The sequence below is a fragment of the Dermacentor albipictus genome, chromosome 5 (genome assembly GCF_038994185.2).
Source record: "Dermacentor albipictus isolate Rhodes 1998 colony chromosome 5, USDA_Dalb.pri_finalv2, whole genome shotgun sequence".
NCBI lineage: Eukaryota > Metazoa > Arthropoda > Arachnida > Ixodida > Ixodidae > Dermacentor > Dermacentor albipictus.
In genome coordinates, this window is record NC_091825.1 from 107,646,026 (window position 1) to 107,665,779 (window position 19,754).

Consider the following 19,754-nt stretch of genomic DNA (forward strand, 5'->3'; position numbering starts at 1 on the left):
TCATCATGCGAGTGGCGTTTTGCATCGTCATTTTAATCGTTTGCTCTAACCCTGATGGTAGGCCCTCGCGGCAGGCATCTTCCATCTCAGATTTGAAGTTGGCCCATTGAATCGTCCGAATGGTATTCCGTAAGCCTGATCTAGACGACAAGCCTTTGATGTTCAGATAGGTGGGAATGTGGTCACTCCCATGTGTCTCAATGTCTGGAAACCACTTCACACATCTGGCGAGAGAGTTGGAGACGAAAGCAAGGTCGAGGCAGCTGCCGTATGTCACGCCGCGAAGAAAGGTGGGGCTACCATCGTTCAGGAGAGTAAGGCCATAGTTGTGGGCGATGCTTGCTAATCTTCGTCCTCTTGCATTTGTCCGTGTACTTCCCCATGCTGGATGGTGTGCATTGAAATCTCCTATGATGACCCATGGGGCGGGACAAACACTCAAGATATCCGCAAATCTTTTGGTATCGAAATTGCAGGAAGGCGATATGTACACGCCTATGAGAGTAAACAAGAGTTTGTTCCTTTTAACTGTGATGCATATACATTGATTGTCGTCGTGGGGAGCAATTGGTTGCAAAACATAGGTGAGTTCACGACGAACAAAAATGACGATTTTGCTGCATGCACCATTTGTTGATGACATGATAAATTCGTATCCTGACAGTCTTATTGATTTCGACAAGTTGGGCTCACAAATGACGATGAGGGGAAACAGATTGGTGTACACAAACTGCCGAAAATCTGAAATTCGTGATTTTAGCCCTCTGGCGTTCCATTGGATGATGGACGCAGCCTTGACTTCTTTCCGGAAGGATGGGGTATGGGTAGCCATCTTTCTAGTTGAGGGATGCAAGCACTGGGCCTAAGGCGTCCAGCACTTTAAGTGCGTTTTGAGCACAGGGTGTCCCGATGTCCACTAAAATTGCTCGAATGGCCTCCATGAGAGAACGTAGCACCGAGATGACTTGGCGGTCTGTTTTAGGTGAATCGTCCATGGCCGGAGAAGGATCAGGTGGGACCCCGATCTTCTGAGGTTCCTTCGCAAGGGAGCGGCTTGGTAGCGTAGGCCATTCCTCTGAAGATAGAGTCTTTTCTGCTTCCTTCGTGGAAGTGGTGGGCCTTGTCGCGGCGTGACTAACTGGCACCGCAGTGGAGTGGGTACTGTCACTTCGCGCATGCGCCTTCTTCGAAGACGTACGATGGCGCCTACGTCGTCGCCGACGCCGGACTACTTCGGCTGCCTCCCTGTGGGCAGAATTGTCTCTGGCCATTTGCTTAAGAACCGCGCGCTCCCTCTTGATGCGGGGACAGTCCTTCGAGGAGGCCGCGTGAGGGCCGCTACAGTTGACGCACTTCAGGACCGTGGCACCGCAGGTCTGTTCTGCATGAGGTTCAGCGCAACGGGGACACAGTAGCGAGTTGGGACACACGCCTTTGACGTGTCCTAGCCTGAAACACTGATGGCATTGAAGCGGCTTCTGGATGAATGGTCGAACCGGATGACGGAAATGTCCGACTTTAACGTGGGATGGGATACAATCCCCCTTGAATATTACTTTTACGCAGCGCGTATTCCCAAGACGGCGCACTTGCGTAATGATCGTGCCTTCGTATGCCGGCTTGATGAGGCTAGGTAAGTCATCATTGGGAATGGCAATGTCAATGTCGTAAATCACACCGGCTATGGATGTGTCGTCGATCGGGATAAAGGGGCGCATTTTGATTCCGTCTAGCTCTGTGATTTCTTGGAGTTTTCCAAGCGCACTCGCGTTGTACACGTCTATGGCGAGTATATTCTTGCGTGGATTTATTCTTATGTCTTTAATTTGATCCGGCACCGCACATTCCAAAAAAAATGGATAGGGCTTGCCTGTTCAGCAATCGTAGGTTGCTTGACGGTTCTGTCGGCATAAAGATGATGACGTGTGGCCAGCGCGCAGGCCTTGTCTTCACAGTCGTTGTGCTCGCAGGAGTTGACGGCGCTGTGTTGGCGATTTTTTTCCTCGCCCTCTTACTCCGGACGGGTATGAAGCCGTCGTCGGATGAGTCGTCTTCCGACATAGAATACAGCTCGGTGTCTTCGGTGTCACTGGGGGAGCCAACTCGCTTCCTTGCGGTTGACGGCCGTGATGACTTCTGGCCAGGCGGGTCTCTGGCATGCTCCGCGTCCATGGCCGCAAGACGGGGAGGCGAGGCACCTCGAATAGCGAAGATTTCACCCAAAAATTCACAGAGCACAGAAACAAGCGTTCTGCCAAGAAGACACTTCGTCGTCTTCCTCCATGTTCGAGGAGCGTCCGAAAAACGCAGAGAGCGTCTTCTTTGCGCTTGAACTATCGGCGCGGCTGCGAGGTTTTGCAGTATGCGTGGTACAAGTGTAAGAATCTGCCACGTAAATTCAAGGCAAATTTTGGAGTCCATGTGTATCTGCACTAACACGCGCTTGTTGTAGCGCAGGCGACAAGGATGCGACAAAATTTTCAAATAGGAGGAAGTTATGATAAAATAGGAATGCGCAACTACTTACTATACAGTCGCCCGTAGGAACTCCTAGGGAACAATGTTATATAGCTACAATGACTGTTTACTGCACGCGTAAAGGTGCCGTTCACTCGGTAGGGAGCAACAGCTGAGGCTTGCAACCTACAGTCAGCCCTTTTGTTGAGAATTTTGTGAGTCGTCTATCGAGAACTTGTATAATTGAGACATTACACCTATTATTCATTGTAGAATTTTAAGGTTTGTTAAATAGATGATTATTCAAGTGTGAACGATAGACGTGCATATTTCGTTATTCAACGATGGCACACTGTCAAGAGGGGGGGGGGGAGGGGGAGGGATGGGGCTTGAGGGAAGAGAAGCAGTGCTTACTAAAGTGACACGCTTGTTAAGCTATATAATTGTTGAAAAAAAATATTCGTAATTTGACGGCCATAATACGGTGCTATCATCCTTAATAAAACAGGCAGCGATTCCGTTATAAATTACACAAACGTATTGTACAGTACTTGTCAAACGAAACGCCATAATCTGACTGCGTGGTAGCCGGCACTTCCTGCGCCACCGGTCAGTGCTGTGGGATCAACGGAACACAAAATGCAGTCATAATGCGCCACAAAGCTATGGCTATCATCGTATACAACGACACACCAACTTAGCGTCGCCAGCGACCACCGGGGCCTATAAAGTGCCGGCAGCCATGCGTTCCCAGTACTGCGTTTCAATCGCTGAGCACTGTACGGAAAAGTACAAAATTGTTTCCCGTCACCTGTTTCACGGGTGTTTCCTTAGTTATTGTTTAAACGGAAGAAAATTTGTTTCTCTTACATGGATGTCCCCTCTGTACAACTCAAAGCACGATTGAAGACTGCTTCGCGTAGGCATACGCATCCGCCTGGAATATGTGCGAATATACTACAGGCGAAATTATTTTCCTTTGTTTGTTTACTATCCTCAATTAACAGTTTTGTGCAGCCTTACCAGCAACGTAAGTTTAGACGGACAGCCACATTTCCGAAGAAAAAAAGAATACTCCTGCTCCATGAGCAAGTCAGTATCACTCAGTGCATGAATATATACATATACTTGTACAGGGTTGAATCTTTGTATATGTGTCTCGAGATACCGGGTGCCTTTCGCTTCTGCTATGTTGCATGTGTGGTTATCCGTACTTGTACGCTCTGTTACAACTGGGTTTCTGGCATTCATGAACTCTCAAAGCAGTCTTCTTGTTTGCTTGTTTCGTGAATTACAAGAAAAGTCTATATGGGTCAATACGTATGCCACGTCATGTAACATACTTTCCTATTACGAATTGTCCGTTTTCCCAGCTTTCCGGCTTTCTATTCACTGAAACGATATTGGCAGCATTTTACCCACAAGTTTCTCCGTAATCCAGCGTAATTATTTCTTTACCATGTATATTTTGTTCTGGCAGCGTGCATCATAGACCGATGCGAAGAAAATATTCAGTTTACATTCATTATGTCTGAAGCACGCACTCTCGCCTGTGTCTGAATGCATTTTCCCGCAGTGGGGTAGACACGCCTGAACGTTTATTGCTCGTCCAAGGTCGTTACAGACGCAACGCTAACCTGTAAGCTTGTTCACCTAGCTCTCTCTCTCTCTCTCTCTCTCTCTCTGTTTTGTGCAGGAACGTATCAGTATTTTAGCCTCGTCTAACGTTTGTTCATACCCACATATGATAATAAAGCACTCCATGCCTTCCCTCTTAAATCAAACCTTTCTTTGCCTATCCTCCTGGGTTTGGTATGTCTCTTACTGCTGGCTGCTATCTGCTGCTGGGTCTGTCGGTATCTAGGCGGATACACTGTGGATATACTTACACGGGAATCTTGTGGTTGCTCCGAATGCTAGTACCACGAGATGGGCTTTTATAAACCATGTATGCTGATCAGCAAAGTATAATGTGACTAAACGCAATTCTGTTCTGCGTAATAAAAATGATAAATGTCTACATGGAACCTGAAGAAATGATGTCGTCTTATAGGCATATATCTCTAATTCTCACCTACCTCTTCGTCGAATGCAGCGTTATATCCGACGGATGCATTGCTTTATTTTCTTTTGATTTAACTGTTAGGCAGGTGCCACTGAGACTGTGTGCCCATTCTTGGACTATCCTCCATTCCGGAAATGTGCCACTGTGACACGAGAGGTACGTGATTCTTAAATGTAGCCACGATTTGTCTCGTACTTCTCTGTGCGTATAGCTGTCACCGAAATGGTGTACCGCCGACGGCCTCCACAGATGCATCGCCTTCGTATGTATTGTCGTGACATCGCTGCACTGACGCCTTACAATGTGCATCCGCCTGATTTGGCGTTCTCATTTCGTCCCAGCCTGTGAGAGTTGCACTGCATAAACACTTAGGAGATTGAAGTTGTCACCTTTGTGGTGGACAAACGTAAACGTTTTGCGAAATTGCATGTCGCATAGGATGAAACTAAATAGAATTGTACTCATCGCCGTTAGTTGTATGTAGGATTTTAATGCACGCCACTTCCCTGAAGTTTCGCTTCACTTGGATTCCAGCATGCGCGTTGGATCTGCACATATTTTTTTTTTTTTGCCTCATGTGATCGACAGTCGCCGGAAGAGAGAAGCCTCGGTTTGGACGCTTTAGCTTGGAGCCTTCTTGGATTCTCGAGGTTGAAGCTCCATATTGAGTCTCCTTCGTTCACGTCCTGTTGAAAAGGTAGGTAGGTACTGTCAACTAAAAAAGTTTACGGACCATGGGATCTCAGAAAACATACAATTCCTGAGCCGCATGGGGCAGTAGCCAGTTGACTTGTATAGGACAATGTTGTTGGCATATTATCTAGTCGAGGCCCGAAACAGAAATGCCAGGCTGCGTTGTGAGGATGCGGAGATATTCAGCTTTTACTCAGATTTAATGGTCCGTAATATTTTTTCGTTGACGGTACATGATTAGTTAGGGTGCAACTAGAGAGGTAAAGTGCAGCACGCCCCCATCTACTACACTTCATTTATAGAGGAAATAGAAACTTCTTTAATTAAAAACACCCACAAAGCACCTTTATCATATCGTCTCCATCTTCATTTGTCCTCTTTGTCCTTGTTTCTCTTAGCCAAAAATTCTATCGGCAAAAACCTTACAGCTGCGGTGAAAACTTTCGCATCCCCTTACATGGAAAAATTTTCAGCAAGGCGTAACAATGAAGGAGAAAATAGAAGAAAAGCGTGCAATTCTGCATCATGCACACGAAGTTAACCATTGTTAGCGCTGCACCGGGCGACTTAAATGACATATATGCCAATCCCGTGCTGTTGAAACTGTGCGGTAAGCCTCGTACTCGCCAACTTTCCACACAGCTACTTCACCAGAATTTTTACCTCAGCACGGTGCTCCAACCCCCATAACTTCGATTGGTCCACTTACGAGCTTCTTGAAAAAGAAGCGCGAGGGTGGTTGTTGTTGTTTCAGACGTTTATATCGCGTACTCCTCTGTTTTGTCAGTCTATCCTTCGTGTCCTGTTTATGTGTTTCGGTCTCGGCCATCGCCAACACCTATACTGGTTCGCTGAACGTGGCTATTTGTTTGGTAGTTTGCAGTTCGAAGATCGCGTCCTTCACCTTACCGTAATAGAAGTACGTATACTGCGCGCTCAGTTCTATTACATGGCCGTGCGATCGGCCACGCATTCGCTGTCTCTCTCGCCAGGAGATGTTTTATTCTTCTTCCAGTTTCTCTTTCACTTCATCGCAGGGGAAAGCCGACCACCTTCGGCGTGGAGAAGGCGAAAGATAAAAAAAAAGAAAAGCAATCGTGATTACGGGGCGAGTCCTCTTGTGATGGAAGTGAGCGTGGCTGTCTTCGCGTACGGGACGTCCTGAACGAGGCGGCCGTCCACTGGGCCCCTCACGCCGCGGGAGTCTTTGCGTCGCTGTCAGCCCAGCGGCGACTTGCGCTGCCTTTGCGGGCTTTTTGCTTCTCTGTGCCGCGGCCGCTTGTTTATCGTACCCGCCGTGCGCGTTTGTTGCGCCTTGAATTTCTTCTGCCAGTCAGCTTTGGCTGCCCAGCTGGACGCTGGTTGCCGGATTTTGCTGGCGGCCGGACATCAGGGAACACTTCTGTCTGCATAAAAAAAAAGGAAGAAGAAAAGAAACTAGTTTTTTAAGCTTCCTTTTCTAGAACTTGCATTACCGAAATTTTCCTGCTTAGTGAGTGAGTGAGTGAAAAACTTTATTAGCTCTAGATTCGCTGGTATTCTGTGGGCTTAAGTGCTTGATAGGGTTGGGCAGCTCTGCAACGAAACATAAATGCCTGCTTAGGCACATATTTTTCGTTGCAGAGCTGCCCAACCCTATCAAGCACTTAAGTACTTTGTTAGACTTGTAGGCACATTTTCTTGGGGTAGAAGGTAAACAAGCTGTTGTAGATGAAGGCAGGGCTGAGATGACTTTGGTGCAACAGAGAGCGTAGCGTGCACCAAGACGCATCAGAGAGGCAAGAAAAGTTAAGCGAAAATAAGTGCTCTTATCGCTTTCCATGTAAAGCATCGAGCCAGAAGCTTGTTCGCCGCACGCTTGCCTCGCTTCTGCGTCCGTGCTTTACCCTTTTTCAAATTTAAGCTCAATCTCCATCTGTTCGTGCCCTCTCGACGTATCGTTTTTCATTCTTCGTGTACGTGCATGCACCACGTATCTTGGGCTAAGCACTTTCAGACCATAGTTTAATTAATATACATTTTATCGAATCTAAGGAACATCGTAAACATCATGGCGGGGGCATGATGTTTTCGGTCTTGACTTAATCCCTTTCTTTTGAGCCACGGAATCGAAGCGTGGTCTTCGCAAAAACTAATCTCCTGAGAAATGGTCACAACCTCGCTTCTTCGTATGAGACCCTCGTGCTGAAATTTATAAACACCGTAAAACTAAAGAATTTCGAGATCATAGCACGCATAGAGCGAGACATGTATTTGTTTGTAGAAGGGAGAAGGGGCGCTCAATGCTCTTATGAGAACAGACTACCCCATATGACTTAAGCTATGCCACATCAAAGTTAACCACGTCAACGTTACCACAGCTATTCCTTCTGTAAAAGGATAAATTACGTACAGGAAAATGTGCACCATGGTAACATCAACACAACGTGGTGAACCACGCGACTGCACAGTGGTTCCCTAAGCCCTTTCTATCATTGCGTGTACGAGGTCACATTCGATACAAAGACGTCATCGATAAGCATCAAAATATGTTACTGTTGGGTCTGACTCAATCGGATGAGTCTTGTTACTGACGAAAAAGCACTGAATACTCCAAGATGTGCCATTTGTCGCACTGACGAATTCGCTGTGACTGAGAGCAGTGGATTTGTCAGGCGAGTGCACAAAGCAGGGATAACCAAAAGAAAGCAAGAAAAAAGTTGATGAAGAAAGGAAGAGGAGTCGAAGAAGGGAAGTTGCAGCTATCTTGGTCGTGGTTAATTTGTGAATGACGTCACTGCCTCGTCCTCGAGGTCACTAGTAGTCCTAATATGTCTTCGTCGAGTAGAGGAACTTTCATTTATCTCTCACTCCATCACCGAATTTCATAGAGCCAAATAACGACGGGTTCATTCCAAGGACACTCTGCACCTAACTTATCAAAATAATCTTTCGAGAACGACTGCTCCCAAAGTAGTTCGTATCGAAACTAACGTAATTCGCAGTGCCCAACGAAAAAGTAAAGCTAAAGAGAGAAAATAAGAAGGCTTTAAATTTAGTAACAGCGGGATTTACTATCGATATGCAAAAGACATAGATACATTTTGAGGAAGGGCTTCCTGGTGCCAGTGTTATAACAGCTGCGTTATATTTACAAGTCGATAAAGAGAAATGAACCGCTGCAGTAAACGAAATTTTGGAGCATACTCCGAGTCCAGATCAAGTCAAGCCTTGGGCCCAGCCTCATATACAATGAGCCGTGAGAGTTCAGCCGTTATTGCGTTCTCTCACTGAGTGTGAGGTCGCTGTTTGAATTCCTCGTCGTCGCGGACGCTTTCCGATATGCGTGAAATGCAAAAAACGCTCGTGTACATACATTGAGGTGCCTGTCAAAGAAGCCCACGTGGTCTAATTTAATGCGGAGCGCTCTACTATGGCATCTCTCGTATCCCCAGTGTTGCTCTGATACCCTAAACCAAATCAATCAATCAATCAATCAATCAATCAATCAATCAATCAATCAATCAATCAATCAATCAATCAATCAATCAATCAATCAATCTATCTATCTATCTATCTATCTATCAATGGCTCTATCAATCTATCTATCAATGTCGACTGGGACAAACATTGATACCCACTTCTACCTTATTTTCGACTGTCTGACTAGGTGCACCGCTATGATTGGCTTGGCGGCGGTGTGACCGTAGGTAGCCCTTGATGAACTAGCATCTAGCACTCTAAACGGGCTACATTCTTCGTTTTCTTTAATTTGTTTTCCCCACTCTAATGTTTCAGGGTCCCTCCAATGCGCATGCGGTACGTGGGTCAGTGGTTATCGTGCGTACGCGCGCTTATCCTCGAGGGACAGCCTTGGGCAGGGGTGCCCGCGAGAGCACCGGGCAAGTAATGGAACGAGACACCACCGCCAGTGTCCTCGAGTGAGTCTGGCAGACCTTCCTATCTTTCTTTCTTTTTCTCTCTCTCTTCCGTCGCCGGCAGCCATACAGACTGCGGCTCATTCGTCGTCGTCGTCGTCGACGTCGGACGAGGAAGCGACGTTCGGCCAACGCCACCAGCGGTGCGGCCGCCGTGCGTCCAGCAGCGCATTCTATGGCGCGCAGGACCTCAACCTACATAAGCCCGCTATCCGTCTATAACGCGCGTGCCGCCCCTGACACTCGCTTCGCGGTATGCCTGCAGCGGGCTTTCTCTTTCACCTGCTGTGTTGCGGTCTCACGAAACCATAAGTCCAGTGACCTTCCCTCGGGTGACAGCCGCAATTGGAACAGCCCGCGTGCCATTGAGCCGCAGTTTCGGAAGATAAGACAAACAACGGGGTGTGTGTGTGTTTTCACGGTTTCCTTGTATGTTACCTCGTTACGTTTTCCAGTCAGCAACCCTGCGGTCAAGATGGCAGTGATATGCGTTTGCTCGTGAAACAACAGTCCGCATTTTTGCGTATACGCGTGCTATAGTATGCGTGTCAGTCGCTTCATTCAGTGTTTCTTTCTTTTGTTCTTGTTAAACGTCTTTTACTCTGTAATGCGAGCGCCAACTTGACACTCGACGCCATGACATGACTTTGGGCGGCTCGGGCTGAAATGACAGCGACAACTGAATACGTATTCGGTGTGCGTGGTTTGGCAGCATTTGCTATCCACGGAACGAACGCTGAATATGACCCATTACGGTTTACGAAATCGCCGCCGTCAGGGCACCAGCAAAACTAAATTCAATAAACTCCCTATTTGGGTAAACCTAAATTCAATAGGCTCCTTACCTAGATACCGCTTGCACCATCGGTATCATCATCATCATCACAGCCGGCACCAAAGGACCAACACGCTTATCATTATCCTCATCAGCATCTTTCTAAGTGACTGCGATACGTGTTATTCGTGAAATAGTGGCATTTGTCTTTCATTTTTGCTTTGTGTACCGGTATCACGTACCGAAATTTTGCTTTTATATATTCATTCTTTTTTTTGTAATGTGCGTCCTTGAATTCCTGCCGGTGATAACGGCCGCCTGCGGATGCAACCTTGACGAAAGCTTCATAAACGCCCCCCATTGGAGCGTCTTATCACTGATGTTTGTCCGGAACGCGGAATACGTTTCTAAACGGCCACTTCGAGGTTATCGAATCGCGGCAACAGTGTGACAGAACCGGAATACGAAAGCTCCTCCGGAAATCTCTTGTGATCAATCATCTCCAGCCCCTTCCGACGTCATATAGATAAACCTGTCGCTCTACACCGCTGAGTGGTGGCCGTACGTTAAATGTCCTTCTCTTTACCATTTCCTTCATCCCCCCCCCCCCCATTATTTTTTTCATACGTGTCTATGATGAGTTGAACAGCCGCTGTGTAGCTACTAAGTGTCGGCTTAGTGTATTACGTAATCGTTAATGGGTCGACCGGCCGACGTAATGACATTTTAGAATTCACAATGTCTTCTGCGTGCAATATATTTTTTTTTTCAACCATAAATATTTGTCGTTGGCTTTCCTTTGCTCACCCTGACAATTCGATGGCACCTGTACTTTTATTATTATTATTATTATTATTATTATTATTATTATTATTATTATTATTATTATTATTATTATTATTATTATTATTATTATTATTAGCATATGAACTTCAGTGTGAATAAGTACAGAACATTGGTCTACTGACCAACCACGGGCCCGCATACTAAGAGTTCGTGACCAAGGGCTCGTATTCGCGAAGCCAATAAAGGACCCAAAAATAACGTTACTCTTTGAAAATGTGTTTCGCAATGTCGATCTGCTACAGATGTGCGCACGACCGATGTGATTCTTAATGGCTTAACGACATCGGTGCGATTGAGAACAGCACAGTTTCACGTGACGCCCCGAAGACTCTGGCTGAAGTGCTCAGACGTCCCTCCCGTACAGCCGCGCGTCTTCGCGGTCGTATATGTACACACTCACTCTGGCCACTCGCTAGGGCATCGCCTTCCCCTCTTGCTTTCTCTGCTGCGCACAGCCTTAAGGGGCCGCTCGGCGGACCCCGGGCTTTCCCCTTTCAGAGCGTCTGGTCTGGGTCAGCGACGGACGGACAGACTCGGTGTTGTGGCTCCGTTGCTAGGCCGGTCACGGTTTCTCCGCCGACGTGTGCTGGGCAGCTAAGGAGCAGCCCACACAATGCGTGCGGCGTATAGACGAAGAACACGAAGGGAGGGGGGGGGGGGGGCGAGGGGGGTTGCTGAGTACCCGGCCAGCCGTGGCTCCTTCGTGCCCTGCGCTGCCAGTTCGATGCAGCGAAGCCAGAACTTATAGTTCTCGAGAATGCGAGCCGAACTGCTTCCTAGACGAAAAATAGTCCTTTACACGAGCTCTGAAGCGGCAACTTCTACGTTCAACATCTCTGCATGACGGTTTGTCTTAATAATTACTGAGCCTACAGTCCATGTATACCGGACTGTCGCGTGCTCAGGTTGAAGTTAGTAATCGGCCGGCGGAGTAATACACGTTTCAGAGTGTCCTCCTCACCCTTAAATGGTGAAACCTTGGTTGCCGTTGCGAGCGTACTGCTCCAAATTGTAGTTGACGCGCATCGGGTTGTTCCTCGCGAGTCGGTTCTTCTTCCTCCTCGTGTAGGACAGAGAGGGCAGTGAAGCAACGCGAGTAAGAAAAGAAGACAGGAAAATTGGTGTACGAGCTGAGCATTTAGAGAAGAAGCGGAGAAGGAAAACGAGGAGAAAGAAGAACGTCGAGGCCGCAGCAGCCAGCGGACGATAACGGTAGAAGCCAACGCTGGGGCAAGTGAAAGTGAGGGCGAGAGTTGTCGTTGGTACAGAACCAAGCTTACGGTCCCGTGCACGCAGCTTGGCTCGCGTCGGTCCTCAAGTGGAAGAACCCGCGGAGCGCGAGCGCGCGCCCCTCCAGCGGAAAACGACCCAAAACGTCGACTCGTGCCCCACTCGCCTCCTCCTATCCCGCCCGGCCTCCAATACGTCGTCCGGCAGAAATACCACCAAGCCTCGGAGCCTTGGCATCTGGGAGCGTATACGCCGCCACACAAACGTAAAACACGCACACCTCGCATCTCCCGCTCGCTCGCAAGAGTGAAGACGAAGAAAAAAAACGGAGAAAGGGCGAGAGAATGAGAGAGCGGAAAAGACGTATGGAGGACGGCGCGAAAGAGGGCAAAACGGCGCGGCGGACAATAGGGAACACCGGTCACGATTTCAATTAGTACTTTCCATCTCGCGAGTCCCTTCGTCGGATCCCCGTGGCACGAGGAGGGCCTTCCCGATTTTCCTTTCGTTAACTTTATTCTTTTTCTTTATTTAGACACGTCTTCTTTCTTTCTTTCTTTCTTTCTTTCTTTCTTTCTTTCTTTCTTTCTTTCTTTCTTTCTTTGTTTTGTGTGTGCACGAAGACCTGCAGAGTGTAAAGGAGAAAGTCGAGAGGGCACGAACAATCGAAAGGAATCAGGAGGAAAGTCCTCACGAGCGGCAAGAATGTTTGCCTTCGCTCGAAAATGTACCGCTGCGTTCCCTAGCTGTCGAGTCGAAACAGATCAGACCCGGCTGGGTGGCTGGCCAGCAGTCCGACGGTTAGCTTAAAACTCGTTGCAGCCATTGTACTTCTTTTTTTTTCTTTTTCGTGGGCGTGTGAAGGGGCCTATAACGCGCAATATGAGCGTGCACATACGTGAACTCGGCGCGAGCGGACCTCGGAGCTCCGAAGTCGGCATTCTATACAGTCGACATGTCAGCGTTTACATAAACTCAGTGTGTGCCAAGATATAAGCTGCCTGTGTCGACGGGGAAAAAAAAATGGCGACTCATCCATTCTTTGGAGATGATCAGCGACGTTAATGCGATTGGTAATCTGCCTTATGATGGGCATGCATTTCGTTTAAATGGTGCACCGGTTATGTGTCATTACCAAGGGCACGTGCTTTATACTCAGTGGGACATACCCAGTGCACAGAAAGTGTTCTAGAAAGTGAGCTCTTCGTGTACGGGAAACGAGAACTCGCACGCGTCATAGTTCCACGTGATACAAGTCGGCGTGAAAGTGGTTCGTTGAAGAGCAGCACATACCCAGTGGTACGTACCCAGTGGTACGTACCCAATGACCCAAGCTGCCGTCAAAGAGGTTCATGAAGGCCGGCATATTTTCAGTAGTGTCACATGCCATGTGACCCGAGTTCACCACAGAGAGATTCATTGAAGAGCGGCATATAAGCAGCCATCCATGTTGGTACCACGGTGGGTTACGATTCCGGTTCCCTCTGCACAACAGCCTGATGCGCTCCCAATTAGACCATGAAGTACCCAGATCCAAGTTGGCTCGGCAAACGGTAGCCGAGGACTAACATACGGGCAGACATACCACAAACTAGCTGAAGTGACCGAACAATGCTAATCGCATTAAGCGTGGTGTGCGAACACAGCGCGCTCCTTCGTTGCTGTCTGTGAACCGCGAAACCTACCTGGGCTTGCCCGTGCGTCTGGCCGGGCTCCGTCGATCGCAATCGAAGGAGCCTGCTGCTGGTTGTCTGCGCAATCTGGACCGGACGCTCGCTTGATAGAACAGGCTACGTGAGCGCGACAGGTAGCTTGCTTTGTTGCTGCAAGAATTTACTGCTCGTCGTCGTTTCACCAAGGTACGCTGCTGTGTAGAAGCCAGCGACATATATATATATATATATATATATATATATATATATATATATATATATATATATATATATATATATATATATATATATATATATATATATGCCAGCGTTTCCATCATCGTTACGATAAATCAGTTACGCAATCAGCCCAGCCGGTAGACTCTGTCCACATTTGTCGGGTTCGTGTCAACTCCTCCTGTGTATAACGTGGGCGGGCAGCTCACGCGTCAAGTTGCGGCAACGTTGAAGCAAAATCGGTCGCTCCTGATTTCGAGGCGGTCTTAAGCTCGGAAGTCCTCTAATTTCCCTGAGCTGTCACTTCGGTGCGTACGGTTTTGGCAGGTAGCACCAAAGTATTCTGATGCACTTCAGTGTTCGTATTTACAAGGGTGGATGCTTGGGAAAATTGGCGATCCATGATCTTCTAGGTGGAGCGCACACAAGGAAAATACAGGAAGAAAGAATGGCATAAAGCACTCGCAGATGATCCGCAGTTACATATATATATATATATATATATATATATATATATATATATATATATATATATATATATATATATATATATATATATATATATATATATATATATATATATATGTATATCATAAGAAGCCAATAAACATTGACACCAAGGACAACATAGGGGAAATTACTTGTGCTTAATAAATGAAATAAAGAAACGAAGAATTAATGGAAATTAAAGTGGATGAAAAAACAACTTGCCGCTGGACCAGTTGCCTTCACCCAACAAGATCACGTTCTCGTGACGCCTGCGGCAAAAAGGACGTCCCACGTCCGCCGCCAAGGTCTGTGTGTGGTGGCGCTGGCTAAACACTCCCAGGGTTCTACTAGGACACATAAATACCCAAGAAAGCGGATGGGAAAACAGCGCCATGGTAGCTCAATTGGTAGAGCATCGCACGTGAAATGCGAAGGTTGTGGGTTCGTTTCCCACCTGCGGCAAGTTGTTTTTTTCATCCACTTTAATTTCCATTAATTCTTCGTTTCTTTATTTCATTTATTAAGCACAAGTAATTTCCCCTATGTTGTCCTTGGTGTCAATGTTTGTTGGCTTCTTAAGATATGACTAATAAAATTGGGACCCTCGGTTAACCCCCCTTTCTTCTCGTTTATATATATATATATATATATATATATATATATATATATATATATATATACTCATTCTAGTACGTCCTTTATATGGACAGACATTCATTGGAATTTTGTACATTGGGCGTGTGATCTATTCGAGCGGATTAGAGACAGGGCCCTGTCGCTTTTTCGCTGTATTCGCCCTGCATACTGGCGCACATTTCCCCCCTTTCATTCCTCTGCGAAACCTATCCTTCTGCGCGGAAGTTAGGTCTAGTTTAACGACTCGCTGATCTCAACCAACGAATTACAGTCGCGACTCATATTGGCCCGTTGATGGGGGATAAGAATTGGTCAATGATGCGTTACAAATGCGGCCGAGAGGCCCGATATGCGCTGTTAACGCTTCGTGCCGATTCATAGTGATGAATAGTAGCGCTCAGAATGCAGTGAAGAAATTCGGGACAATGTGGCACCGAAACCGGTGCAGCCGTTCGCGACAGCATATCTGGAGGACTTCTGGTCGCTCCTTTTCCTCGGCCTACATGAAAACTGCATCACAGTCGTGCATAACAGACACGCAATGCCCTGTGAGTGAACGCTTTCTCGCAACACTCGCGCTTCATTTCTACCTCACCACGTTTCCTTTGTCTGATTCTCCGTGTGAGATTGCTGTTATTTTCGGGCTTCCTTCCACGTTCCGTGAACCTGAGGCGCTGCGGTGGATATGCGGGTCTGTGACGATTTCGAGGCACCGCGGTGTCTGCTGGAAGGGGACGCCCTTCTCCCCTTTCACGGTCCCTGCCGCCGCCGCCGGCTGCGTCCCGTGCGCGGGCAAACGTGCGTGATGGCTGACAAATTGGGCCTCCTAATCGGTCCTGAGTGGCGCCGACGCCGGGCCCCTCTCGCGCGGTGTCTGTGTGTGTGTGGTGCGCCCGTTAACGGCTGGTACGGTCTGCTTTTCTCCTTGAACTGCGAGGCCGAATGCACTGGTGGCGGTTCTTTTGGGGCCATTCCGGCTTCATTTTGCCCCCCGCCTGCAGTTGCAGGTGTATGCGTGCGTGCATTCTTTTGTTTCAGGGCGCCGAGCGCTTCACCAAGGCGTGGCGAACCAGCAAGTCATTATGGGCCGTAAAATTTCGATGGGATCGGGTCAGTCGCATCAAGTACGGGACGCTGGGTGTTTATAAATGTAGTTTGCTCATATTTTGTCTTGAAGCTCTGGAATTTTTAAAAGAAGCTTATGTTTGTTTTATTGGAGCAAGCTCAGTTGTTGCACGTAAGCTGTGCTTATGTCAAACGTTGTTTTCTTTTTTTGAGTTCTTCAAATTTATTCCGTAAATTATTAAATCGATGCTCTATTGAATGTGCTTTGAGGATCCTGGTGTGCTGGTTGTGCCTGTCGTGTAGTTCTCGTTGTAACTGAAAGCACTTCATTTCAGTGCTTGCAATGAACAGTTGCCTTTTGCTTATACCCTGCCTTCAGTGTGCAGTTACTAGAATGAACAGAGATGTGGTATGTTCTGGTGAGCGCCGGCATTCTGTCGAGCACTGTACGGGGTGGTTTCCTATAGGCGTCAGTTTATGCGATGGCAGCATGGACCGGTCCTTCGGTAGTTACGGGATGTTTACTGTAACACATAGCATTTCAGGTTCCCCTGTGTGATACATTTTCACCAAACTGCGTGGCTCATTCCAAAAGCCCTTGTACACCATATCGTATTCATCGGAAATTCAAGAAATCCCGGCTTTTGTAGCATCTGAGGTACGGAAGCATCGTATTGCTTGGTACGCTATACTGTTATACAAAGAGACAAAAAACACAGACACACATGGGCGCAATGTCCTTTGCATAACAGTATAGCACAGCAAATAGTACGATGCCATACCAACCAGCCCCAGTCGAAGCATTATTGTACTGAATTAGTCTAACATAAGAGATATGCCTCAATGCAACTGGACTATGTCTGTTGTGTGGATTATGTGTAAATGAGCGTACAATTATTATGTACTTAAGTAATGTGGTATCTCGGAAGTGCGTATCTAAAATTTTGAGCTTTCTGCAACTATTTAATTTTTGTATAAACATACATTAACTTATACCATTGCATTTGCTCGTCGTTCAGCTGCGAGAACTGATAACTGAATCAAGAACGTGGAGCAAAGAACCAACCTGAAATTTGTTGTCAAGTTGGGGAAGACTGTCAGAATCACTTCAGATACTGTGGCAAACGCATGAAAATGAACTATGTCACGCTCAGATGTATTTGAATCACACGAGAGGGCTAAGAGGGGGACGCGGGGAAGCAGAAGATGACTGCAGCAGTGGGAAGCCTTCCACAAGCAAGGCTTACAGTAACCTGGAACTGCTAGGGCAGATGTTGTGTCCTGATCGTCGGCTAACTGTTCCAGTGATCGCCAGCCAACTGAACATGCAAAATGACAGTGGTTGGGAAGTTATCGCCGAAGGTTTTTGCATGCAAAAGCTGTATGCATAAATAGTGCGACGGCTCCTAAATTTTGATCAAAACAAGCGTGTCGTGTGTGTGCGTGCGTGTGTGTTAGTGTGTGTGTGTTTGTGTGTGTGTTTGTGTGTGTGTGTGCGCGTGCGTGCGTGCGTGCGTGCGCGTGCGTGCGTGCGTGCGTGTTTGTGTGTGTTTGTGTGTGTGTGTGTGTGTGTGCGTGTGTGTGTGTGTGTGTGTGTGTGTGTGTGTGTGTGTGTGCCTGTGCGTGTGCGTGTGCGTGTGCGTGTGTGTGTGTGTGTGTGTGTGTGTGTGTGTGTGTGTGTGTGTGTGTGTGTGTGTGTGTGTGTGTGTGTGTGTGTGTGTGTCGAGCTAGCAATCGTCACTAGTAATGGTACATGCATTTTTCAGTATGGCGTAGAATTAAAGCGCCAGAGCTGTCAGTGGAGTGGAGGTTTACCAAAAAACTCTCTAGCGAGGAAGGGTTATTGTAGAAGAAAGCGTACATTCTCCAATTCAAAATTTATTTTGCATTGGAGAGTGTACGCTTTCTTCTGCTAAGAGCTGTCAGTAGAAATCTCTGACGTCGTCGAGACCAAATAAAGCAAGGCAGTCCAAATAAAAGTGAAAGACATCCTGATCGCGTTTCTCGATGCGAAAGACATCGTCCGCAGTGAGTTCTTGCCACAGTCACAATCACTCACCAAGTGTGCGAAAAGATCCTGCGGCATTTGCGTCGCCCACTGTGCAGGTTCTGGCAGGACAAATATTTACTGCTGCATTAGGACAACGCAGCAACTGACATCGCGTTCGGTATCCGGTTGATCCTGGCCGAACGGAATATCGCCATTCTGAAAAATAAAAAACTCCCTATTCCCCTGATCTTACACCCTGTAACTTTTTTTTGTTCCCCACGTTGAAAGTTTAAAGATGCTAGCAACGGCGAAGCTGGGGAATATTCCAGAAGACTCCTTGCAGCAGGAAATCGGGAATTGATCCTTTCTATCAATTTTCGGATAGACATCCTACGGAATGAGGCCCGCTTTTCCCGCAAGCTGAAATAATGTTTGCGGCTAAAAAATTGGAAAGAATAACTCGAGCGTCTTCATTGCTTCAAGGTCACCAAGCGCCTGGAGCCCTTGAACGAGCTACAGATTTTCAGCCGCTAGCCCTGCTGCTGCGTCCGTCTGGTGCACGAAGAGAGACAGTGCTGCCCAAGCCGTCCTTGGTACAACATATCAGTTGCACCATTTATGCTGCCAGTAGGGCGGAATAGCCAGAAATACGACCGTAGCCTAGACCATTACGCTTTTATACCTCTTTCCACTGGAACTCTTACCCTATAAGGCTGCAGGACACGTCCTTGTAGGGTGGGAAAAACTTGAGGACGATGACTTCATGGACACAGTCTGCTTGCACATCGGTGGCTAAAAAAAGTGCATGTGAGGAAAAAGATACCTTGTAAGTGCAAGAAGTTTTCACAGGTGTTATTTTCATGCTGCGTGGTTATCGCGTGCATTGACAGCATCAAGGGTCAACAAAGTCGAGACGCGAGCGAGTACCAGTCGCTGCTAGTGAATAGTATACCCGTTGAAACATCTCGTATGTACAAGTTATAGAGGGGCGCAGAAACCGATCTTTTGTGTCCGTACGTCTGTTTCTAGAGGCATCGGTAACATGGTCCATTGTTGAGTGACATTTATAACAATAAGCTAAAGCAATCTGGAAACATCTTATAAACTTCTTTAGATCGCTCGTAGATATCTTTTCGCCATCTTACAGTCTATTTCGCTTCTTTTTCTGTATGCACAATCTTACAGACTCAAAAGCTTGAATAGTCGCTTATCGACAGTTTATAAATACAACATATAAATGTCAACAAACTGCCTACATACCAGCGAAAACAAATATTGAAAATAATATATATAAAAGATTTATTTCTTGCGATCCTTGGTTAGCATCGGCATCCGCCTCTACTAACGAACCGATATTCTGCTTCGGATTCTACAGTTGCCGCTCACGTCTTCAATCCTTCGACTTGTCGCGTATACAGCCCTAAGTGACGCCCCTTCTTGCACGAATGCATTTCCGCCGTCTTTCTATCCGTTCTCCAAGCAACGATCCGCCCGCTATAACTTCTTTTTCTTCTCTCCTTTTTCCACGTTCGCCTTCCCGCGCCCATTCGTTAACGCCTACTTCGCCCACGTCACGTTGCGGTGTGCAACGCTCCTCTGGTTCTCAGCCCGCGCTCTTCCTTCCGAACGTGCGAACTTAATGCGCTAAAGACTACGCTAAGAGCGGAAGAGGTGGTCCAGGAGAGGTGGGGAGAGACGGGGA

At 47.2% G+C, this 19,754-nt stretch overlaps 1 protein-coding gene and 1 non-coding gene across 8 annotated transcripts in view; both read left to right on the forward strand.

Annotated features, from left to right (window-relative positions):
* The window catches only part of LOC135897135 (uncharacterized), a 771,735-nt gene that overhangs the window by 188,952 nt on the left and 563,029 nt on the right, over nt 1–19,754 (forward strand). For 5 of the 7 annotated variants that reach the window (XR_011514566.1, XR_011514567.1, XR_011514565.1 and 2 more), the window contains exon 2: nt 8,993–9,135. The exons of the other annotated variants lie outside the window; for them this stretch is intronic. Coding sequence is in view for 1 of the 5 variants with exons in the window: in XM_070538704.1 (XP_070394805.1) it covers nt 8,993–9,135 (143 nt within the window). In the remaining 4 variants the exon portion in view is untranslated. The remainder of the gene's footprint in view (nt 1–8,992; nt 9,136–19,754) is intronic. 7 annotated transcript variants of the gene reach the window in all.
* TRNAS-UGA (transfer RNA serine (anticodon UGA)) lies at nt 14,751–14,823 on the forward strand. Its single transcript has one exon. It is a non-coding gene; the product is annotated as a tRNA-Ser (tRNA).